Source organism: Lissotriton helveticus, chromosome 9, assembly GCF_964261635.1.
Source record: "Lissotriton helveticus chromosome 9, aLisHel1.1, whole genome shotgun sequence".
NCBI classification, from domain to species: domain Eukaryota; kingdom Metazoa; phylum Chordata; class Amphibia; order Caudata; family Salamandridae; genus Lissotriton; species Lissotriton helveticus.
In genome coordinates, this window is record NC_136070.1 from 641,717,665 (window position 1) to 641,744,141 (window position 26,477).

The window sequence follows — 26,477 nt, forward strand, 5'->3', positions numbered from 1 at the left end:
CATCGCCCTCCGCCTGGGACGACTCCTGGTGGCCCCCTGCCCTGGGCACCACCCCCAAGCCAACGGACCACGCACGAAACCTGGGCTTCATCCTGGACTCCTCCCTCTCGATGACCAGACAAGTCAACGCCGTATCGTCATCGTGCTTCAACACCCTACGCATGCTCCGTAAGATCTTCCGATGGATCCCCACCGAAACCAGGAAGACAGTCACCCAGGCACTCCTCACCAGCCGACTGGACTACGGGAACACCCTCTACGCGGGAACCACTGCCAAACTACAGAAAAGACTCCAGCGCATACAGAACGTCTCCGCACGACTCATCCTGGACATCCCTCGCCGCAGCCACATCTCCACCCACCTGAGAGACCTGCACTGGCTCCCCATCAACAAGAGGATCACGTTCAGACTCCTCACCCACGCACACAAGGCTCTCCACGACATGGGCCCGAAGTACCTCAACAGCTGCCTCACCTTCTACACACCCACCTGCCAGCTACGATCGGCCAGCCTCGCCCTCGCCGCCGTACCACGCATTCGCAGAGCCACCGCTGGAGGAAGATCCTTCTCCTACCTGGCGGCCAAGACATGGAACTCCCTCCCCATCCACCTTCGGCTGACCCAGGACCACCTCTCCTTCAGGAAACAACTCAAGACCTGGCTTTTTGAGCAGTGACGCACCCCTCCCCCCAGCGCCTTGAGACCCTACTGGGTGAGTAGCGCGTTATACAAATTGTTATTGATTGATTGATTGATTGACAATTATACTCATATCATTCTCCAGTTGCATGCAGACCACATCCTTGTCTTTATTTTCAAAATGCAAGTTCAAATCTCCAATGACTAAATAGTGATCATACTTTACACTTAAAGAGGTTAATTGGGCAAGAAGATCATTGGTCAGGTGGGGGACATAACCAGTAGGTCTACAGAGAACCATACCTCCAAACAACTGTCGGTCTTTGTGGCTGTGCTGGAAGGCTAAAATCTCCCATCCCTCAGACATGGACTTAAGTTATACTGAGCATGTGAGGGATTCTCTAAAAATAATGGCTATACCCCCTCCTGGGCGGTCACTCCTGTCACAACTCAACATCTTATAACCTGCAGGTATTGGAGCCGAAATTTCTGGTAGAGTAGATGCCTTCAGCCAGGTTTCGTTGATAAATAACAAATCAGGGTCCAAGTCTTAAATGAAATCCCAGATCTTAATACAATGTTTCGACAGTGACCTGGCATTAAAATGCTGACAACTTAAGGTAGTCTCAGTAGCAGGCAAGAACCTCTACGCAAAAGGCTCCTCAACTGCCCATCAGTCCCATTTGTGACAGGAGAAAGGCCCCCTGACCAGACTGGAGAACCTTTCTAACACAATGCGTCATTATAATAGAGATTGTTAAATTTCATTAGCATTTCACGAGAATAAGTGTTTACCTGTCAATCTGTACTAGAGCTGATAGGGTTCCTGGCTCCTGATCCCGGTCGATCGCAGACAGGCTTGCCTGTGGTGTGGCAGCGCATAGTCCTCGTCTTTATAGCCCTTTCCCAAGGGGACTAGACCGCTAGCCTATCAAAATGGCGGTCGGCTGAATAATCTAACATGTTTGGTGGAGTTTCTACCCACCACTACCACAACAGAAGGCCGCAGTAAAATCACAAAAAGCCATGCTCTCAAACAATGCCCCCTTCAATTTTTCAATTTTACAAAAGCGAAAAATGACTAATTGTCAGTTCACACAGGTTGAAATACCTGGACTACGAGTAGCAATGGCGGGCTCCTTGCCTAGGGAAGGTATACATCAATTCACATTCTTGCATTACCTACACTGAATTGTACTGAAGCTCCCTGAAACATAACAGCAGCCTTGACCATCTCAAGTCTTCTGAGTGTCACACAAACGATCTACATTCATTACTATAATCTTCATCCATGTTCTTAGACAGTGAATTAATTCCAGAAGCATCAACACTCTTAATACGAACAACCAAAATGATAAACTCAGAAAAGCTGAGTTTCCAATATCAGTCAGAAAAGCAGCAGTTACCTTTGTGCTTTCACCTCAACTGGTCGCAAAAGCAGAATACCCCTATCCAAGGCTAAGCCTTTCACCATTACGGACCCTTCTCTCCTCAACTAATCGCAAGACTCACAGGCATTCTAATAGCCCCATAGAAAATTAAGAGAATACTAATCCCTGTGGACCTTACAGACCGACCAAAGATCATCCTTGCTGTCCTAGTACTTACCTTTTCAACTCAAGACCATCCCCACCACGTCAAGATTTCCCATTTCATCAAAAAACATTTTCACGATTCCATTACATCAGTACCCAACCCCAGGCAGTCTTTGTGAACCCAAAAGCTCTCTCATTAACAATCGAGACAGCCTGTCAACCCAAGACACATCTTGCCAACACAACACTCCATCATGTGGCTACCATTGGTCTCACCTGCTGACGGTTGTTGGCAGTGTAAGGTAGCAACGTGGAGACATGGAACATTATCTCATATTCCTGGTACCTTGTGTAAAGGGAGTGTGTTCCAGTGGAATCCGCTGCAAGCAGAGAAATAGAGTGTTAGAGCGGCATGGACAGTGGGGGACTGAAGGGGTCAAGGATAAAGAAGGAGTGATGATGAGAAGGGAACGCAAGAGGTGAAACAATAAAATGAGAAATTGGGATGGGACAACAAGATTAAATGCACGTACCCCAATAATCTTTTTAGCACGTAATGGCTTTCCCAGAATTATTAAAGCTATTCGGGTAGTTACAAATACAATTGCCAACATCCAGAGACCAGCGAGGAGATAGCAACCCACAGATAGGTCTCAACCATTAAACATCTTGTGTAGCCCCACCATACACCAAAGGAATCACAGTTGCAGGATTAGAATCATATAACAGAGAAAATGAATGTCAGACCAGGTGAATGTATTCCTTATGTTGAGATTGCAAGACTAATGAAAACGTATCTCTCTTTCACACTTGCCCCCATCATACTTGAAAGAAAAAAAGACCGCTCTGGTGGAATAATTCTCATGAGTCTTGAGAATCGAAGGCCTGTAAGCTCCCTTGACAAGTAACCCTAACAATGGTGCACAAATAGTTTCATAACTCCCCTTTTTATGCTCCAGCATGGAGGCGACCTCTTCTATTTTAGGTAAGTCCATTAACCTCTGTGACCAACCTTTGCACTCTAGAACCCTGGTTTTCTCTCATGGTGCAGTGATACATTGTCGGGCCGTGCATCGTGATAATGCTATCTGCTTTCCATGTTAGGAGAACAGAGGGTAAGTGTCTGTTGGGTAGAGCCAGTAAAATATATGTTGGGGATCTCACGATGGAGGTGTCAAATTTATTATCAATTGCATCTAGCGCTGGCTACCAGGAGGAATGAAGCCTTGGACTTTGCCAAAGGAGGTGCCAGTGTACCTGGACTCCAAATCCCTGCCAACAACCATCTGATTTACAAATATCAAATGCAAGTAGGTGTACCGGGGTATGCTACTAGTATGGCCTAATTTTAATAATGGCTTCTTTCCTGCTGAGCTCTAAGTTGTGGAGTGCATCCTAAAGAAAATTTCCTCCCATTCACCAATTGTGAGAAGTCTCTCCAGATGTTTTTCCAATCACCTCCGGCAAGGTGACTCTTCGATTTTAGTCGAGTTCATCAGGTGATTATACATTTCAGATACCTTGTTTATCTCCACAGTTTAGAAGTACACATTTTTCAGATTGTATAACGGTGCTGCTAGTGTGGGGTTTGAGTGTTTGATGAACGCCCAAGTGACATACATACCTGATAACATCTATTATTTCTATGATATAACCGGACCCAGTTCCTTCTTTATAGTATCTAAGGGTTTGATGTCATCGTCATCAAACGACTCACCCAGCCTCACTCAAAGTTTGCATTTCACCCAATAGGGCATTATCGTCCATAGCAGGACTAAAGTCTGGGTTATCTAGAGTGGGTGCTAGAGGAGAGGGGAAGCATGTACTTTCCAGCTTTCTAGTAACGAGATCCCATACATCCAGTGTATACCTAGTGACCACAGTGCCGATGACCACATTGTTAGTGCAACAATCCTATTTTTAAGCCGTTTGTACCTGCAACGGTTTGATGTGTAAAGCACCATTCCTTCTCTTGCTGTTCTCCCTCACTCTATTAGGAATCACATTGTGCCACTTGGCAGTGACCCCAATCCGCCTTTCTTCGGTAACATGGACATACATTTCGTCACACGGATCTTCGGTGATTGAGTTAATAGCTGTTTTACAGTTCTAGCCTTTTTTCCTAACCATATATTTCTAAAGTTTGAGTGTGATTAGTGGCAGCGGTTGAAAATAAAAAATAATTTTTGCGCAGGGATGTCATTTTGACTGCCACCAGTTTGCCAAGACAGAAGAGTGCCCCCTAGCCCCTATTTCAAGATTGTAACTCCTTCCCAATCGCTTGTTACAGGGGATGATATGATAGTTGGATGGATTCATAGGCGTGTGGAATGCTATTTGGTTCCTTAAGCTCAGAAACTGATCGCTTGTAAAGGAAATGTTCAGTATTCGTGATTTCTGCATGTTAACCTGGAATACGAATGCTCTGTCATAGTCTTCCAGCAATATAATCAAAGGGTTATAAAGTTGATGAGATGTATTATAGACATCTGCACATCATCTGCATACATAGTCAGTTTGTATTCATCCTTCCCTGCTTTGACCCTTTTAATGAGTTAATCCCTTAGACATTTCTCCGCCACCCGCTCCATAGAGGGGGCAAACAATAGTAGGGACAGAGGGCACCACTGTCTAGTCCCTCTCTGAGTTTCAAAGGGCCACAAACAGCACCCATTAACTCTGACAGAGGCAGTGGGTTGATTATTGCTGGACAACACCCACCTCTGGAATCCAGGCCTGCCGCCAAAAGCTTTGAGTGTTTCATACATGAAGTGCCAGCTAACCCAGTCAAAGGCCTTTTCAGTGTTAAGCGAAAGCAGTACAGGGTTCATCCGCGTTCGATGTATGTTCTCTATTACATGCAGGATTTTTTGGTGCCGTCACTACAAATCTGCCCCAGTATCACATTGATTCATCTGGATCAAACCCACATAGGAAAACTGTCCCTAATTCATCCGCCAGTACATCTGTGAAGAGTTTTGTGTCCACATTTAATAATAAGATAGGCCTGTATGAGCTTCATAACGTAAGCTCCTTGCCTGGTTAGGGAATAACTACTCATGGCTTTTGTCATAAATTTTGGAAAAGGGCCTGAGTTGATTAGGTGAGAAAGAATTGAGGTGAGAACTCTGCAAAAGGTTGTGCAGAACATCACATTGAACCCATCTCGCCCTGGCAATTTATTGTTTTTTAGTCTACCTATTCCTGTGATCACTTCTTCTGCTTGTGGTGCCTGGGTTCAGAGGTGCAGCTGGGTGTTGTCGGAGGTGGGGATGTTGGAGTGGCTAAGATCCTAGGATAATTATGTGAGATGGAGCATGTGGAGCAGCACATGGGATAAATAGGATTGTTGTTGAATCATCAAGGTAAACTGAGCCTTTGACAGCAGGCCTTAAAGCCTGGAAATAATGAGTGGCAATGTCATATTCAGGTGCTGGGACACGTAGTGGCAGCTGACGGTTAATTGCTAACCAGATACACACTGGACCTTGACAGAGAAAAGAATGCTCCATATATGAACAAATGTTATAGGATTATGACCGGCTCAGAAGCTACAAGAGAAGAGGGAGTTGGGTGCTAAAACTTGATCTTTAAGAAGAAAGAATTGATGGACAAAGATAGGCTGTTGACAGCTGTAAAACAGAAGAGAGAACTTTAATATCAAGGGGCGAGAATCCTACTATTACCCGACCTGGCACCAGACACCATAAAGGAACCGAGGCTTTGAAGGTAGTTGAAAAAAGTTCACTGCACAGGGTGGTGAAGGCATGCCTAAACTTTCCCGCCACACTTATAGTGGCACATGTCAGTAAAAATTGCATCTTCTGAGATTCAGAAAGAGTGGAGGACCTCCTATAGATGGTGAAGAAACTGAAAGGAGGGCAGAAAGATTTTGGTGAAGAAAGATAAGGATATGACTTCTTTTCCCTTGGGTGGTGCAGGTGAGGAGTGGTGCATTTCTTTAGCCTGATGAGGGCTAAATGTCCATTGAGGAGAAACTAGAAATGGGGGTGGTGCAGGCATGCAGGACTCTTAACGAAGAAACAATTGAGAGTTGTGTATTCACTCACACGTTTACTCTCATAACAAGGTATTAAAATGGACTTAAAAGGAACTTACCCTCCTGTGTTGGTGAGCTTTTGTATTTAAAACAAATAAAACTAAATGTTTTAAACCACACTTTGTTGTGAAACTTAGACGGTGACTGCTCTGTCTTTCGATGGGAAGGTGGATAATTTGACTCACTTTTATGTTGCCGGGAAAATATGGAAACTTCTGCAGTGCTGCACGAGGCTCCTGACGTACCAGGTTTCGCGTATGACTGTTCCGGAGGTGGCCAACAAAGATGTCATTGTTTGCTGTGGAAAGGTAGCCAACCCCCATGACAAACAATAATGTTTATCCTGCCTGGTCTGGGACAGAATCTGCTTGCAGGGTACATATAATGTAATAGGTTTTGCTTCAGTGCTAAAGTTGGGCACATTCAAGACTCTTACATACACATTTCTGTAACGTGACTATAGTAGGAGGGAAACCATTAGTAGAATGAGACTCCCTGACCAGTGGGTGAAGAATGGATTCTCTGAAATTCATGGTTGTAGGCCTAGAGTTCAGGGATGAGCTGATGACGGCAGCCAGAATAGAGGGCACAAGTGTAGTTTATGCACTTCGGAAAGAGAAATGGCATACAATATTTTCATGCTGTAGATAATTCTTAGGCGTGAAACTTGGAATTGGGTGCCTATGTTCGGCTATGAAACTGACCAGGGTTTGAGGTTCTGCTTTTTTTGATTGTGCATCATTTTGTAACTCGCCGTCGTGTCTGGGATATTATTCTTTTCAGTGTTCTATGTTCAGCTATTGTCTGATCCCTACCGCAATTCTTCCCTGTTGCATTTTTGCAGATAATTCGTGTACAGACTACAATTGTCAAATAGCGCCTACAGAACATCAAAAAACATTACATCACAAATATTATCACAAACTCAGTTACCCACTCACTGTGATGTAACTATCCTGGAAAATGACAGTTATGATATATTAACCAAGGAGTGGCTCTATTTTTTTATTAGTTGGAAATAGAGGTTCAGGGGTGTCAGAGACTTTGACCCCAAGCCGCTAGTTTCACAAAGAATAAGACCCATGGTTGTCGTCTTCATTGCATGTTTAAAGCTTGACTTCAGCAACATCACTGTGGGAATGGTTCCACTACTACAGCTGTAATAATTGTACTTATTACAAACAGTGCTTTCCTCTGGTATCAATATTGCAGACAATGTCTCCCTTCGATGTAATTGCCTAGACTGTGCCTCCCTCCGCTGGGAGTGCTCCAAACACGGTCTTTCTCTGCTATAATCGCCAAAGAATTTCTCTTTTTTGTAACTAGCATTGATCTATTTCTCTCTGTTGTAGTGCCCATGAGTGTCTTCCTTGCCATAATTATAAAAATGTCTCTCTCTCTGCTGTGACTGACAGTGCCTCCATCTGCTGTAATAGACACAGTGTCTGATCTGCTGTAACTGACAGTGTCTCTCTGCTGTAATTGACAAAGGGTCACCACCTGCTGTGACTACTCATGCACAGCATCCCTCATGTTGAGTTTACTCTGACCAGGTTTGCCATGCTTTCTGTGCCCCATATAGTGATTCCTCTCTTGGCTGGCTACAGCACAACTTACTTTTGTTGTCCAGTTGTGCCCGGTACTTGTCAAAGCCCTTCAGCCGCACTTCTTCGCCCAATAGTTGCAGGAACTCCTCAAAGGCCGGCCCGGCCTGCTCGTTGTTGTACATCTCTTCCTCTGAGCTCTGGCCGGACTTGCAGTACATGATGCCAATCTTCCGCTGGAAGCTCAGCTGAATGAGGGAATCAAAAGTGGTAAACAACTTTGAAATTAAGTTGATCAAAGAACACTGGGAATCGAAGGAGTTGTCCGCAGCCCCATCATGCAAGGACCTGCAAGCCGATGCACAGATCCCATAGTGAGATTTCTTATTGTAGAAATATCATCCAATAGCCATACTATTCCCACCCTATTTGAACATCCATCATTTGCACCTCTCTTCTCACTGCAATAGCTCTGTCACCGAACGTGTCATAATCTCATCGAGATACAGATAAATACATTAAGTACGTCAACCACGGGGTCACTGAATTAGTCAATTAATCAAATGCTTTGGTTATTGATGTGTGACACAACCCTAAAAACCACTATTTGCTTCATCCAGTCCCTCTCACTGGATCAAATAACAGATATGTATTTATTAAATATTTATGTCCTGCGGTGTGGGTTTTTTATTAATGTATAGTTAATAAACACGTGTTGCCTTTGAAATATTTCCAAAATATGCCCCGAAGCTTTACTTAGAAACATGTCAGTGAAACCACTCAGTATGAGTATATGAGGTGGTTCACATATTTAAACAATGTGCTTCTAAGAACATAAACACTTTTATTTCACTTTTGAAGGGCATCAGCTTTTAACCTTCCCCATTGCTCCCTGTTGAATGAGGTTAAATATGTTGTTGCAATAGGCACCAAACTAGCACAAATATCCAACTTCATACGCACATATATAGACATATCTGCTGCGAGGGTTGTCCATCACCAGTACTGTAGAGCCAAAAAAGTAGACATCACCAAATGATCAGGCATGGAATAACTGAAGAGATGTGTCACACACTTCTAGACATTTCAGAGTTTTTCAATATAGCATACCACTACAGTTCCAAAATACCTTTACACTCTGCCCGCCTCTTTACATCTCACACTGACAATCAGATATGGGATGATAATAACAATGCTCAACCCAGCAGATCTCTCTCCCTCAAAACAGCTGGACCACAACTATACACAAAATCTCAAATTGAACAATGCAGTGCAGTAACAAGCTAAGGAGACTATAATAATCAGAAATACCATAAAGGGACCTGCAGAGCTGTACAAAGCTACCAGCATACAGAAAACCATAAAACTGCGTGCCTGTCTCTCACACTTCATCATCCACCACACTGCTTTGCTCTGTATTGCATAACCCAATCACTGCACCTCGGTGGTCATCATGCACGACATGGAAACACTTCTCACATAGGAGCAAAACAAACACAACATCCACCCACACACCCCGCAGAATGTAGCATGCTACCCATGTAGGTAAGCACCTCAGAGCCCCCATATAGGGGTAGTAAGCACTAACTAAATGCTGCAATACGATATATCATCTGCATTTATGAGAACAATAGAATTTGATGCTAGAATTCACAATGTCATGCCTTGTGTTCTGACTCTCTTCCAAGTACTGGGGACATAAAGAACAAGTTACTTACCTTCAGTAAAGCTCTTTCAGGTAGAGACTATCTAGCCGCAGATTCATCACCACTTGAATATTCCACAGACATCATACTGGGTCTGGAAAATTTACCATTGTAACTCTACGCGCTGGAAGGTGGTACCGTGGGGATCCGTACTGATGCCATTCCGCTATGGAAGTGACATGTGGGGGCCTATATAGGAACAATTCATATGAGCTGATGACAGTTGCTTTTGAGACTGTCCACGGCCCCAGATTCCTACACGGGATCTTATTAATGGGTAGAGTCTAGGCACAGAACAGGGAGGAAGGAAGGGTCGTGAGGAATCTACTGCTAGATAGGGTCTCTACATGAAAGAGCGCTGCCGCAGGTTAGTAACTTGTTCTTCTGATAGAGACTTCTAGCCACAGATTTCTCTCCTTTTGAATATGTATTTGGAAGTGGTCCTGGGAATGACTCAAACCAGAAAGTCTTGCAGGGCCTAGTGGGCAAGATGCCCTTCTCAGCAGTCTTGACTGTCCAGACAATAGTGCTTCATGTATGTGTGAAGGGACGCCCACATAGCTGCCTAACATATGTCTCGGACATGGACTCTGCGCATTAACACAGTGGTATTAGACTTGGCCCTGGTAGAATGGGCGACGCAGCCCTCCTGGAGGTTGCTTCTTTGCCAGTGCGTAGCAGACCTTAATTCAGGTCCCAATCCAAAATGAGATGGTACGCTTCTGTAAAGCCTTGTTTTTTTCACTCTGGTTAACCCCACAAAGAGCTGCTTGTCCAACCGGTGGTCTTTTGTAAGATCGATGTAGGAGTTGATGTAGAAGCTGAGCACTCCTTTGGGGTCTAAGTGATGAAGTCTCTCTTTCTTAGAGGAGTGAGGCGGAGCATAGAATGCTGGCAGGGTGATGGTTTGACTAACATGGAACAGCATCTCAACTTTTGGTAGATAGTATGCCCTAGTTCGTAGAATCAACTTAATGAGGAAGAGGGTGGTTTATGGTGGGTGAACAGACAGATCCTGACGCTCACTTACTTACATGTGCTGAGGTGATGGCAACCAGGAACACCGTTTTGATGGTGAGAACCCATAAAAGAAAGCTGTGGATCGGCTCTAATGGAGTGCACATTAAATAAGTTAGGACAAGATTGAGGTCCCATTGGGGCTTCACAAATGGAGAAGGGGGAACGTATTGCAGCCCTTTCAAAAAGCGCATTTCAACTGGTGATTTAAACAAACAGGACTGATGAGGCACCTGTAAGAAGCCCAAGTGGCTAATGATAACCATTTACAGTGTCAGGCAAGAGAGACCAAATAAAACGTCACAGGCATATACAATTTTCATTGAGGGATGCCAGGATGACATCAGCTACCTTTGGAGGAATGGTAAAAGTGATCAGCTGTCACCGCTCAATCTCCACGCATGAAGGTCGAGGTTGCAGAGGCGGTGTGGAGAACTCAACCTTCCTGCTGAGACAGCAGATTCTCCTGGAGGAGCAGCCTGATTGGAGGGCAGATGCTCAAGCCCAAGAGTTCTGGATACCATACTCTCTGTGCCCAGTCGGCAGCCACTAGGAAGATTTTGGCTTGATATGACCTGATCTTCTTGAAAACTCAGGACAGGAGTGGTATTGGTGGAAAGACATATTGGAGTCCCGAATTCCTTTCGAAGCGGAATGCGTCTCCGAGTAAGAGACCCATTGGAAAGTACAAAATTTAGAAGATGTGACTTTGCGTTTTCTCGGCGGTGGCAAACAGATCAAGCCAAGGTTCTTCCAATTCGTGGAAGAGACCTTGCACAACCTCCGGGTGTAACTGTTAATCGCGATCTGCTAGGCAATGGCGGCTCAGTTAATCTGTCCTAGCTTTCAATGACCCCACTAGGTGGTTAACCACCAGTAAGATTTCCTGGCAGTCCAGCCATTTCAGGAGGCGCAAGGCACCTGGTACAGGGTGCGTGACCCCACCCCATCCTGTACTAGCCTCCCACTGATGGATGGCAGGAAGGCTTTCAGCACCAAGCAGATGGCCCTCAGCTTCAGTAAGTTGATATGAAGCTGGGACTCTGCCAGGGACCAAAGTCCTCTGATCTCCCCCGGGTGGCTGACCCAACCCGAAAGTGACGCATCGGTCACGACTGTCAGCTCTGAGTGGGGAAGGGAGAGGGGTCTGCTGCTTTCCCGGTCATTGTCCAGTAGACAACAGTGCAGATCTATTGCTGTCTCTTCTGAAATCTGGATGTGGTCAGAGAGGTTCCCTTGATATTGAGCCACTGGGACTCTTATGTCTCACTTAAGATCCTGCATATGCCACTTGGTGTGCTTGACCAGAAGCATACAGGAGGTCCTCAGCCCCAGCAACATCAGAGTCAACCTCACTGAAATCCAGAAGACAGGCTGAAAGATTGGGATCATAGTCTGAAAGTGCTGGACTCTCTTTCCAGGGAGAGAGGGGCACGAAACCAAACCATGTCCATAACAGCTCAGATTAAAGGGAGCATCTAGGAAGGAGTCAGGTGTGACTTTGGCATGTTTATAGTGAACTCAAAAGGTGACAGAATGTTTGCTGTTCTCTAGAGGTGGTTGATGGCTACCTGGGGCGAGCCCGCCAATAACCAAGGTAGGGGTAGTCTGCTAACCTCAGAAGGGATGCTGCCACCATACCCATCACTTTCGTGAACACCTGTGAGGTGCTGGTGAAACCAAAGGGGAGCACAGCAAATTGAATATGCTCCTCTCTCACCATGAATTGCAGGTAGCACCGAGGACCTGAAGGATGGGTACATGGAAATAGGTGTCCTGCAGGTTCAACGCCACCATCCAGTCTCCAGGATCAGGGGCAGACAAGACCTTGGCCAGAGTGAGCATTTTGAATTTCTGCTACTGGATGAAGAGATTGAGAGGGTGCAGATCTGGAATAGGCCAAAGACCTCCGTCCTTCTTGGGCACCTGAAAGCAGTGGGAACAACAACTATATCTTACTTCTGGGGCTCGCACCCTCTCAATAGCTCCATAGGCCATATAGGTTTGCACTTCCTGCTGCAAAATGGAGAGATGGTCCTCCATCAGCCGTTGGGAAGAAGGTACAAGGTGCAGCTTGGGGAAAAGGTAGGGTAAGGCGTACCCTTTGCGAACAATTGTAGTGCCCACCTGTCCAATGTGATCACTTACCAAACTGGATAGAATCTGTGGATTCTACATCCCACCGGGTGACTTTGACTCTGTCAGAGTACCCTAAAGAGGTTTGGCAGGTGGGGCTGCAGAGTGGGGATGGTGGGGTGAGTGGCAGGCTAACCTCGGTCGCAGGGGCAGTGCTCACCACAGCCTCTCCTGCAAACCTGCTGGGGTGGGAATGGCTGGCGGTTAAGAATGCCTAGTCCAAAGCTACAAAAGGAATGCTAGAATTGTTGCTGGCCAGGGTAGGTAGAGAGACCCAGAGAGTGAGGGGTAGCCTTACTTTCCTTGAAAAGTTATTGGGCAGAATCAACCATGCCTCCGAGTCCCATTGAAAAACATATCCATCAGGGAGGACTGGACATCTTACGAGACACCAGTTGATCGGAGTCACTCATGGTGATGAATGGCAACACTGGTGACTATAGCCCCTCCCAACAGAGTCAATGATGTCCAAGCCACAACTAATTGTGAACTTGGACTAAACATGACCATCCAAAATTGCCTGTGAAAGAGCAGGGCGAAGGTCATCCAGAACACAAAGAAGGACTTGTGCAACCGAGTCCCAAAGTGTAGGTGTTGGATGAGGTGGGAGACTGTGTCAAATGCTGCAGAGAGGTCCAGCAGGATGGGGGTCGCCATATCTCCTTTGTCCAGCGTCATGTTCATGTCATCCTTTGCAGCAATGAGGGCTGTTTTCATACTGTGGTTGGGTCTGAAACCAGACTGAGTGGTGGTGAGGAGCTGGTGGTCATTGAGGTATTCAGAGAGGTGTCTATAGATGATTTTCTCCAAGACCTTGGCTGGGAATGCTAGCAGGAAGATCATTATAGATGGCAAGCCTTGTAGAGTCCACAGAGGGTTTCTTCAGCAATGGGAGGACAGTTGTGCATTTCAACGCATCTGGGAAGGTCGCGTAAGAGGTAGCAGCATTCAGAATGTGTGTGAGCATGGCGCTGATGGGTTGCAGTACTCAGGAGTAGGTGTATCCCATGGGGCCTGCGGCAGTGGCTTCTTCTGGTTGACTTCAACCCCCACCATGGACTGAAGCCCGGGGTAGCTACAGGCATGATGTGTGACTTACTTGCAACATAGGATACTGCTGACTCCGTTTTGTGTATGTGAGGGAAGCTTTTACTGATAGTGCACAATGTTCTGTGTGACGGGTGCTTGCACAGCTGCTCTGTACCCAATGCCTGGTCTCTATTCTGTCTGTGTATGTTGGGGTGGAGGCGAGGTATTTCATTGCTTCTGCCTACACTGTATCTTATAAGGCCATACAAGTGACAGAAATGTGGTGTGATGCACAAATGCTAGTTGCGTACAGCATGACAGGGTGTGTTCTGTGTGCGCCGGAAGCTTACACTAGTGATGCCGAGCGGGTGCCTGTTCCCTGTGTCTTACTGAGGTTGAGAAGACCATTTAATTACACAAAAGCCCAAACCATTAGCATTGTCAATAATTGGTTTTCTTTTTCGCACCGCAACTGAGGTGAGATAATCTCTGGCACGTGTACGGGCATTATTCTTACAGGCACAATATGCAAATGCGGTGTTGTTATTTCCGCTGAAACAAGTTTTTGCGGGTCATGTTTCCGGCTGGGTCACAATGTGTGAGGCAGTCACTGTTTCTCGAGTGGCACGAGGGTCGCAGTGCAGAGCATACTATCAGCCTGCCCGTGTGCGTAACCTTTCGATGCTCGGGAAATAGAAATGCTCCCCTCTCCTCCCACGGCCATGGCTCGCACATGGACAGGTAAGGAGGCTGCTGCGTGATGGTTCGATACATATAACACAAGCCGGCGACCTAAACATGTCAAGTAGCCCTGCATTTGCATATGGACGTTTCTCTGGGCGCTGCAGTTGCCTCGCATGTGTTTATCTCTCCTGCCCACCCTGCAGCGCCGGAGCGCGGCTGCATGGCGGAGCAGTGCATGGGCAGATGGCTCGGTGCCTTTCTTGAGTGAGCAGATAAGGCCCGGGCTGGGCCTGGATGCTAATGCATCCCTGACAGTGCCAGCTGAGCTCAGTGGCTGCGCGGAGATAAGCTGTCAGGGGCCGGGCCCCCGGGGGGCCTTTCACAGCACTCTGAGCTTCGCGTCCGCCCCAATTAATTGTGTGTAATGGCAGCTCTGGCCTGTCCGTCTCTGGACTGCTGGGCGAGCTGGAGCGTTGCCTGACTCGGCCATTGGGAAGGCGGATGCGAGGGGTGAGCGGAGGGAGGGGTGGGGTGCGGGCCTCAAAGCATCTTTGTGGGTTTGGAGGAGTCTCTTCTGGATAGATGCGGGGAGGGTGGGTGAGGGTTCTCTGGCGGCGATGGTGGCATCCCTCTCTGGAGGGGCGCTCCATGGCAGCTGAGAGAAGAGCGATGAGGGCAGGCGAGGGGCTGGTTGCCATCTAAGAGAGGATAACCTGCCACCTCGGGCATGGCATCTCTCGAACAGAGGAACTCTGACAAAGGGAAGAGCCGAAAGGAAGATGGCGGCCAGGACATGGTTAGAGGGACATTTCACTCGTTTGACAGACTGGCAAACAGAAAACTCTCCCCACAAGGGCTTATACATGGCTTGGGCTATGAGAGCGTGGTAAGAGAGGGTGAATTTTAATTGTTTAAAGCGTGAAAGCGAACAATTGGGGCATATAAACCAGTTTATGGCAACTGTCTGAGGTTAGCACCCCACCCTGAGAGATGACATATGGGCACAGATGAAGGCAGTGATGGATAAGGTGGAATGAAAGGGGAGATGTGACATGATTGAAAATGACAGGGGTAGAAAAGGTGACTTCAAGAAGAGAGGTGAGTGAGAAGTTCTAAAGGGTTTGTGTACATTTATCATTAAGCGAGATTAGTTTAACAAACAGAATTGAGAGAAAGAGTAGAACATTTAGGAAAAGCAAGCTGTTATGGACAAAGGCGAGGCAGAGAAACTCCTCACAGTAGGGTTTACATAGGTGTAGGAATTTCACCTAAGGAGTCATTATATGAGTTTATTGTTAGTTTTGGTTGCTTCTGATAGGGAAAGGATATTGGTACCGACATCCTCTGCATGGGATGGGAAAGGTGTATGGCCTCGCATTTTCATTTTCTGGACTAGCTCTCTGTTTTCCTCGAGTGGATGCAACATTCATGTAATCCCACTGAATGCCTGTTTGTTATTGAGACCGAGGACTCTTAGTTATCTTCCTCTTTCTCTACAAAGTTGTGCTCTGATGATCGAGGGGCACCTAAGGCCCAGGGCTATGACATTGCAGTAATTACTAGTGGTAAGGGCTTTTTACTTCTATCCTTGTGGGGTGAATGCCTATTGGCTTCCTCAGCTGAAGATTTGCCAAGTGCCACTAACTGGGCTCCCTTACATTTCTTAAGTATGGGAGGAGACCTGAAACTGTGTACATTAGCAGCAGCGTCCCGTGTAGGTACATCTGGATGCATCAACTACAACCTACTCTGTCCCTTGTTCTGTCCAGTCCAAGTGGGGTCAGGAGGACTTGCACCTTCACACCCTGATCATAGCGTAGTTCTCTAATCAGTGGCAGTCAAACCGGTTCTTGAATCATTGGAATTATCTTTCTTGACCTTATGGTTCAGGAGATACAGGCCTTTCTTTTCGGGGTCTAGGCTCTAACACTACATTTCAATTCTCGATCACAACTTGTCAAGCATTGGTATTCAGTGGGTATCCTAGGAGCTGTGGGTACTTCAACACCCTCTGTTCACATGAGGCACGCTCCTAAAACGTGACCACAGCATCGGGGAGCGCTGTGGATGCTGACCTAGAACATTGCCACCTGCAAGATCTCTTAAACGTTTAAAAACTGACTGACTTTGAGGATCCAATTAGGATCTCCTACTGGACAATGAACTGTGAAAGACTATGCCACGTCCTGTACAGATTGATATACACATTGAACAATTAACTGGACTGCTTTGACTGGTCTAAGTGGCAACCAACACCCTCAGATACCAGAACTCTTGACAGCAACATGTTCTAGTTTTTGGTGGTGGGTTACATTGGGCTGAACACTTTTTAGGAACAGTTTTGAATCTTTAAGTTAGCTCCCACATCTAAATCTCTTGTAAGGATCAGTGTGCAGAAACTGAACTGGTTTCAAGGGCATGGTCAGAGTCACTGTATCTTTTATCTCTCGCCCAAAAAAGTGTATTCTCTGCAACAAAAAAAGCTCAGCCCATAAATAACACAGCAAGTTATGAAGAGCCCTGAATATACCCTAGGACAGTACACAGCATACCATTTTAGCTATAGGGGAGATGGGCCGTGGATTCCCTCCTTGGTCATCACCTACCCAGTCGGTCTTTAGACAGACTTCTTTTCGTCTCTCCGTATTGTCTCTTCCCTTATCCTCCCTTTCTCACCTCCCCTGCCCCTCCACTACTTTTCTCGCTCCTTTCTCTCTTCTCCTAATTGTATTGTTTATTTTTTGGGGATTTGTTGTGTAATTGTAGAACTTTTTCTGTTACATCGTTGATTTTCTGTTATATTGTTGATCCTCATGTAAAGCGCTTTGATATCTCCGGGTCTAGCCAGCGCTATATAAAACCCTTTAAATAAATAGATAAATAAATAAATAAATAAACAACCCACGTCCTAGAAACTCTAATGCCACACTCTAAGGAGCTACAAAATGGGGTCTATTTCAGCCCAAGAATGTGCTATTACCTTCTTGCTGACTCTATCGCATTTTCAGGACCGGCTTGGCAGCACCACTGTCTGATAGACCACTTATTACTATTACTTTAAAATAAACATAAAGGCAGCTTTGTTGCCACTCAGAGGAGAATTAACCTCTCACATCATGCTATTGGCTGTTTAGTGTACCATTCCACCTCATATGGAGTGCTTGCAGTGAAATGTATAAGGGCCTATTTTATATTTCAAAAATACACTCCACATTGGATGCATTATCTCATAGATGAATTCTATACAGAAAATAATACATTTAGGTCGAAGCCTACCAGACATCTTAGTTGGCTGGTTGCAAAGAGATTGTAGGGAGATGCTCAAAGCTTACCTAGGAATGTATTCCGCCCAGTGCTTACCATTGGGTTTGTGTTTTGTCACTCACATTAGATCGCTTTCTACTCGCTGGCTTTGTTTTAGCCTGTCCATTTTTTCTTTGTCCTTCCTGTACAGCTTAGCATGTTTACCACATCTTTGAGTGGCGTCTCCTATTGTTACATGTCTTTTCCAGCTACCTTTGTAGTGTGCTTCTCTGCACACTCCCAGCGCTTCACGTTTTCTCTCTCATGTTCTGCACCTCTGACTTTTACTTCTCACCCTCTGTGCCTGTTGCAACCCTGCATCCCACTCCCTGTTCCTGTTTCTCTCTTGCATGTGTCCTTCTCCCCAGACTTCCCTCTCGCTGTGTTGCTTTGACCCATGCCTGCTCCCCACTCCACCCCACTCCCTCGTTTTTTTAAAGCACTTTAGTGCAAAATTAAAAAACAAAAACACTTTTGATATTACTTTTTATTTACCAATTCATCTCACAATGGTAAATAAAAAAGACTTAATTAATTCATTCTGTATACAAGTGCATACCCCTGTTTTACCTTCTGGTCTTTATTAATCTAGCCTCCCTCCCTTTGCAACTCCTTCCCTCTTTCGACATACAATCCAAGCAAAAGGAACTACTGAGGCTCCTTGTCTCTTCCTGGACTAATAGATCTTCCTTCAATTTCCTTAACGAGCAACCCCACCCCCCTCCCCCCCGTATCCTGAAGCTACCAGTCAACCTTCTCTGGAACTGCCCAATCACCAAAACTCACTGGCGCAGATCTCCCAGGAAACATTCTAGGCCCCTGGTACTCACAGACATTTTCCTAGGGGCCAAAATCTTCATCTGTGCTGTGACTGAGGGCAGCATTGATGCCAGCATTGTGGCAGTCGGGGCGTGGGAGGTGCAAAGTGGGAATAGGGGAAGCAGAGCATGTACATCAATGGTTTATTTGCACGTTGGATCAATCCCAGCTTCCAGACTTGACCAGACAGTGTGATCCTACGCATTTGTTTTATTTCACTTTGCCTATTGGCATTGTTGTCAGGGTGGGGGTCGAGACATGCGTGTTTCTAAATTCGTGCTTGAAAACTGCCACTTTAAAAAAAAATGCAATGCAGAAACGCTTCTGCAGGTTAGGGAAAAAAACTTTTTGGATTTTTAAAGGGACTTATATTTTTATACGTTTGTTTCAAGATGTTTTTACAAATTAAAGTGCTCTTAAAGTTAAGTGGTGCAGAACAGCTTCTGCACTTTTTTTTTTTACTTCAGTTCGACTGTAAATAAAGGCTTGACATTTATTTAATATCTTTATGAGCATTAGTGCTTTGTAAAGTAAACAGAGCTTAGTGCTGCTGTTCAACCAGGGGTCGCATCTAAATGTCAGGAGGGCCTCATGCGCCCCCCAGCTGTATTTTGAGTATCACTGTTCTAGGCCAATAGTGGTCATGTAATGAAGGCCCTAAAACCCAGCAACTGCTACGTTTAGAATGAATTCCATGCTCGGTCTCACGACTGAGAACTTCCTTTCAAACACGCTCTCCAGGCGTTCACTGTTAAGAATGATGCCCTGGTAACTGACATTCTGCCCTGCTCTTTGAATTGTCCAAGAATCCATCTTTTTGTAAAATGGGGTAATTTACAATCTACAGAATTACAGAAGGGTAACTGTGAATAACGGAGATGTTATTCATAGAGTGGTTCTGCGTGACATCAACGGTCCTAACAATACCTACCTACTGGCATAAATCCCTATATAAAACTTTATAAATCAATAAATCAATCGAATAAACAACGAGAGCGAAGAACTCAACGCTCCAATGTGAAAAAGTTCTCTTTATCCACAATTACCTATACCCATAGGACAGAAATACAATGGTTCAATGGATGCAAATAGACAGTGGCCGTCGTTAAAGTCACAGCAGTGAAAATCAAGTTTTGGTTTCCAACGCTGTTACATAATATCAGTGAATAACAGCATTTAGAACAATCTGCTGAGGATAGCGGCTCGACATTGGAGCCATCTGTAACAAAACTGTATTTTGCAATGACCTCTGTATGTCAGTTTCTTTGTTTGTTTGTGAAGCTGCATGTTTTGGTTGCTTAGTACTGTTGATTTCGAATTTTTAATGTAATTTTCTCACTCCAAGATTCAAGGCATTACTTCTGAGGTAGAGATGCAAAATTTTTCGTATACTGTTGAAGCCCGAGTACCCTCTTGAAATAACTGCTGCTTTAAGAACAAAGGGGCATATTACCAACGTTTAGCGATATTTATCGCTAACGATGCTTAGCAACAAATTTTTTAACGCTAAGCATCGTCAGAAATTATCGCAGATAAACCTTGCTATTATCAAGGTTTATCGCAAATGCGATAAAAAACGGCCGCAATGCATGAATATCGCTGAAAAGTCAGCGATATTCATGCATTACCGAGCTAATGCTCTTAGCCATGTTATCCACCTCCCATTGGATAACATGGCTAAGAACTGCTCAGGACAGGTGTTAGTTTTTGGAGATATTCGCGCTTAGCCCGAATATCTCCAAAAGTTGGTAATAGGAGATAGTGATGTTAGCGACTGTTTCCAGTCGCTAACATCTTGGCACGCCCACTTTGCATGTCATTAGTGATAAATATCACTGACATGCAAAGTGGGGCCCAAGATGGTCGCTATCTCCTACTGGCTGTCGCTAACTGGTGTTAGCGACAGCTAGGTAATAGGGAGATACTTTTATCTCCGCTTTCTTGGCTTTTAAAGCCAAAAAAGCGGAGATAAACCCCCTTGATAATATGCCCCAAATTTCTGCGATGCGATTGCAAATTAAGTATAAAAGGCGAAGTGAACATTTTTAACGACAAAGAAGGAATCTATCTTCCCATCATGTTTAAATTGCATTCAAGTTTTTCAAAAGCGGAAGTTAACATCATCGTGACAAAATTGGCACCAATTGTAACAGCTTAGAGGTGACTAGTTAGAAATATCAAAATGTCTGGTACGGGACTGCAATCCTGGAGCAGCAATTGTAATACCCATCCTTGGCAATCAGCCGTGTGTGGAAGGGTGACAATAGAGATAATCGAAATTGTGGTTTATGTCACACTGAAATTGAAACTTCCGAGCACGATATGTATTTCTTCATGTATGTGACACTTTGCAAGTAACACAAATAATTCCACTATTGTGTCATTTAAAAGCTGAATCTACAGGTTACGTGATTTACTGTTTGAATACGAGAGAATCCAATTGTACACTTGTGTTTTTTTTCACCAAATATTTCAATGAGTTAAAATCAAGATAATACATTTAAAAGTATTATACTTTGTATTCGTTCATCTTTGTTTTACATAAGGATTCAGGGTATAAAAATTAAGAAATATACAAATACAATATACAAATATACCTAGGGGTAGTCCTTGAAGGGGGGGGGGGGGGGGCTCTGGGGCTCAGCCATTAGGAGCAGGACCCTGTCGTTTAAAAAAGCAACCGCAGCACTCATGGTCTTTTCACGTAAAATGGGTAAAAGACCCCCTGAAATCTTACTTAAAATTTATATGGCCAAATGCGTTAGTACAGCCATTTACGGGGCCGGCGTTTGGGGCATCCAAGGAACTAGGGAATTACAAGTTGTAGAAAATGCTTTTTTAAGGTATATTTTAGCCGTCCCATCCAGTTTATCTGTGTTTAATTGTCATGCTGAGCTGGGGGTTAGATACATTAGCGACCTGATTGCGATGCAACCCTTGCTACTTTGGCACAGGGTTTGGACAGGAGCAGACTTGGAACTCAATAGAGAGATTCTTCGCGATGTCATGGCTCTTGACAAATCTAATAACATAGCGTGGTTGACATACATTCAAAAGTTTTGCCAGGATCTGGGGAAGCCTGAGTTTTACACGTCACCAAAGGAGCTATCCAGGATCTCGAGGAGAGATCTAAAGAATAGTTGTTGGCTTCATTTAGAATCCTTGCGCCTAGGTTCTGAGCTGAATAAGGAAACGGTAGCGCAGCACCAATTGTTGCTTACCTCGGCCAACATGGAACCCTATCTGAGCTGGTGCACTAAGGGTTTTGACAGATTTTTACTTACTAGGCACAGATTTAACATCTTTTTTCGCCTAGTGTCTTTCCCACAACCAAACGATTGGTCTAAAATGCTTACCGAATGTCCATGTGATGGGAGGGCAGAACAATCAACTCTCCATGTGAATTTCTTTTGTAAATTCTATCATAATGAGAGAGTTCGATGGATCAAACCACTCTTGAAAAGCCATGGATCTTGGTACCAGTGTCGCCCAGCCTTATTGTATCTCCAATTACTTAATGACGAACTGTGTGTGGCCACTGTGGTTGGCTATTTAAAAAGTGTTTTTAGAAAAAGGAAAAGTTATGTTTATAATATTTTTTTTTTATTTTTATTCTGTAGTTGGCTCTAAATGCTTTGTTATTTCTATGTACATTATGTATCGTTCTTTTTTCTCTGATGTAGCTTTTATGATTTTTTAATTTATAAAAATCGAATAAAGCTTTTCTACTACTACAAATATACAAATATTTATACAAATATTGATACAAATTATTTTTGAACTATGTGAGCTATAAACAATTTTTGAGTGAAAATGCATAAAATAGGCTAAAGATGGGGCATTATGTGGTGAGTGAGGCAAATCAATATTTATGCGTAAAACACTGCAACAGAACGAGCACAATTGTCCAGTGGCTCTGGGTATGGGACATGAGAGACCACAGCCTGGAAATGAGTAGGCGTAGACACATTTGAAAGACTCACAGTTCACTAAGATTAAGCCACACTAATGACACATACTGTGTTTTGCCACTTGCCACACAGAGCTACACAGTCACATAATGTGCTCATATGTTGACACATTTTCCTTGTTTTTCACTACTTGCACAATTGTGATACATCGGTTTTAAATCACTCCAGCCTAACACTAAACTTCCATTATGTCACTGTTCAAAAATACGCACAGTGAGAACGCAACAGCCACTATACACAACTTTATACAATATTAAGTTAAATTACTCCTAATTGTAAAGCGAATGCCTGCCATTGTTATGGGCTCTTTGCTATGGATGTTGATTCACCCAGTTACCAGGCAGAAGTGAAGGTAACATCATGCACTCTTTGTCCACCACAGTGGCTGTCACCTTGTCTCACTCTTCACACTTGACAACATCCTGTTTGTTATTGAGGACTCCTAGAGCTCTGCCTACTTTCTGCTCCAGGTGATGTCTTCATGACCTTGAGTCAAGGGGTAGGTAGCAAGGTAGTGCTAGGCACACCAACATTCAAGCCAGTGTTAGCAGGTACTTGACGTACATGTTGTTTATGATTGTCGTCTCCCAATATGGGCGCAGGTGCACTAATATACTTATATCACTGAGAGTGTCATAGCTGTCTGAGTGTGCGCTGCTGAACAGCTTTCGTTGGCTGATAAGCAAGAACCAATAGAGGTGACTACATTCAAGTTAGCACAAGTACACACGCAAGCATGTAGGGTATGATATCACACCCTACATGGTCATGATGTGGGACATCTTACATGTGAGGAGGTGGGAAAAGCCTAAGGGAGCGAGGTGTGTGAGGTTGAGAGTTATACGACACCTATTGGCTGGCCTTTTGCACTATGGCGGTTGCACACCTGCAGGAGATTTTGTAAGTCTGGATTGGATCAGGGCACGTAACGTATAGGGTTAATGGTAGACAAGAGGTTAATATGAATGTTCTAATGAAAATGGCATCTTGAAATTGAATGAGCCGTAGGAACTTTGTAGACGAGAAGTCTAGAAGGCAAGAGGAAACGCTGGGATGTACACATCTGAGTAGATGCTGAAGCCCTCCAAGCAGTACACTGCCCATCCACACAGACATAACGACTGCACATATTGACAAAGTCAAGCCTTTAGTTGGCTATCAAATATAATAAACAACATTGCCACAGAAATACTGAGCTCAGCAAAACCAATATCAAAACAACCAGAAAGCATGCATGGACAATCATACCTAGCAACAAAGCATGAACCACACACAACAGCATTACTACACCAACATCTAACTCTAAGCGCACAGACACGTTAGCTACTAGTATATAGGTCTTTCCACCAGACTCACTGATCTAGTGTGCATAAGCATGACCTGAACTACGCCGAAACTGTTTTTATCTAACAACACTACCCCAATTCAGTAACAGTGTTCTTCGACACCCAAACAGCATCCATTCCCTTCAATCACAGATATAAGAACAATAGTTACTTACCTGTAATCTGTGGTTCTCCAGTATTGGTGTCTTTCATAGATTCACATGCCTGAATCATTCCCCGTCGTCGGAGTAGGAGTCCCACGGTATATAAAAAAGCAGTAATAAGCCATTTGTACATAGCAAATAACAGTTACCATAAACCAGGAAGTGAAGTAGCCTCAGCTACCAATGAAAAAACTTCCACATTAGTGACCATCCAAGTCATTATGTTAGACCAAACTGCAGCCAATCAGGCCACAGCTCCCACCTAGGTATTCTCCCCAGAGACCCAGGCTGTCAGATTTTTGTAGCACTGGAGTGTACCAGAGTATATACAGCTATATCATAACAGTCTGGGTGAGACTCTGAGGGGAGGTGGGTGGGTGCATGTGAATCTATGAAAGACACCAATACTGGAGAACCACAGATTACAGGTAAGTAACTATTGTTCTTCTCCAGTATTTGGGGTGTCTTTCATAGATTCACATGCCTGAATCCGAGTAGTTAGCAGTAATACAATATCTCGCTCTTATACGCCAAAACATAGTTATCATGCATAAAAAGAAAGCAATGCAACATCATAAGAAAGCGTAAAGAGTGCAAAGGAGGTGGGAGAGAACACCAGAGGCTCACCTTACTGAAACAGATTTCGCAGGACTGCTCTCCCCACCGAGGCATCGGTGTCGCTTGAAGAATCCAGACAGTAATGCCTCGTGAATGTGTGTCTGCTGGACCATGTTGCTGCTCTGCAAATATGCGGGAGAGGCACACCAGCAAACAACGCAGTTGAAGAGGAGACTGCTCTTGTAGAATGGGCTCTAGGTAAGGTCTGTAAGGGTTTACCTGCTTGTTGATGGCAGAGCCCTATCGTGGATGAGACCCACCTGGCGATAGTCTGTTTAGTAACAGCAGAGCCTTGTCTTGGTCTGCCATATGCCACAAATAGCTGATCCGTCTTCCTGATGGCAGCTGTTCTTGAAAGATAAAATTTAAGGCATCTCTTAATGTCTAATGTGTGTAAAGTCCGCTCAGCTGGTGACTGCGGATTGGGAAAAAATGTCTTAAGTATCACAGGCTCATTGAGATGAAAATCCGATGGTACTTTGGGCATGTACTTCGGGTTGGTGCGTAGTATCACAGAGTCAGGTGTGAATTGCATGAATGGTGGCTTAATGGTGAATGCTTGCATGTCACTCACTCGTCTGGCTGATGTTAGTGCCAGCAGTAATGCAACCTTCCAAGTGATGAACTTGAGATCGACCTTATGAATAGGTTCAAAGGGATGGCGAAGAAGCTGTGCTAGGACTATATTCAAATGCCAAGATGGAGGTGGCCGGCGTACAGGTGGAAACATACGAAATAAACCTTTAAAGAATTGTTGTATTATCCTTGAGGAGTATAGAGAAGTCTTACCGTCCTGACGGTATCGTGATATGGCGGCTAAGAACACTTTAAGTGTTGAGTGCGCCAAACCTGATTTAGCGAGCTGCAAAAAGAAGGGCAATATCGCTTCTGGCTCCGCAGTCATTGGATGCAAATTCATAGTTTGGCACCAAACACAGAAACGTTTCCACTTTAGTTTGTAAGTTTTGTTTGTGGAAGGCGCCCTAGCATTGGCCAGGACTTCCTGACAGTCTTGTGGAATGTTCAAGTGCGCAAACTCGTGGTGTTGAGGAGCCAAGCCGATAATTTCAGAGATTGAGGGTCTGGATGAAACACCTTGCCTTCTTGGATTGTTAGAAGGTGTGGAATTCGGGGCAGTTGAATTGGCTCGCACTCTGATAGAAGGAGAAGCTGCGTGAACCAATATTGTCGTGGCCACCGTGGAGCAATCAGGATAATTCGACACGGTTGCTTTCTCATTTTCTTGATGACTTTGGGTATTAGCGGAATTGGCGGGAAGGCGTAGGCAAAGATCCGTTCCCAATTGAGTGATAGAGCGTCCCCGCAAGAGTCCCTGTGGGGAATCCAGCTCGCAAAGTGAGTACATTTCTTGTTCTGATAAGTTGCAAACAGGTCCAGATCGGGGAGACCCCACCTCTGGAAGATCCGATCCAGCTCTGGCTGATGCAGTTCCCATTCGTGAGTGCTGTTCTTGGATCTGCTCAGCGAATCTGCCAGTACATTGGCTACTCCCGGAACATGCACCGCTGACAAGTTGATGTCGTGATCCAGAGCCCAAGTCCAGATCTCTTGAGCCTGTTGAGACAACCGGGCTGATCTTGTGCCCCCCTGCTTGTTCAGGTAATGCATGCTCGTTGTGTTGTCTGTTCGAATCAACACTGTGGAGCCTTGTAGGATTGCCAGAAAGGATTTTAGGGCGAGGAAAATGGCTCGTAACTCCAGCAGATTGATGTGCCATTTCTTCTGTTGAACGTCCCATTTGCCGCTGATCGTCATCCCTTGAAGGTGAGCGCCCCAACCTTCTAGGGAGGCATCCGTGGTTAATATGAATCTTGGGACTTCTGCGAGGAAGGCACAGCCGATTTGTAGGTTGCGTGACTGACTCCACCACAGGATTGTGTCCTTCATTCGAGGCGTCAGTGTAAT

At 44.9% G+C, this 26,477-nt stretch overlaps 1 protein-coding gene across 2 annotated transcripts in view; it reads right to left on the reverse strand.

Annotated features, from left to right (window-relative positions):
• The window catches only part of SIPA1 (signal-induced proliferation-associated 1), a 246,686-nt gene that overhangs the window by 89,946 nt on the left and 130,263 nt on the right, over positions 1-26,477 (reverse strand). For both annotated transcript variants that reach the window (XM_078660715.1, XM_078660714.1), the window contains exons 5-6: positions 7,853-8,027; positions 2,452-2,555 (exon numbers count right to left, since the gene is read on the reverse strand). In XM_078660715.1, coding sequence (XP_078516841.1) covers positions 2,452-2,555; positions 7,853-8,027 — 279 coding nt within the window. The remainder of the gene's footprint in view (positions 1-2,451; positions 2,556-7,852; positions 8,028-26,477) is intronic.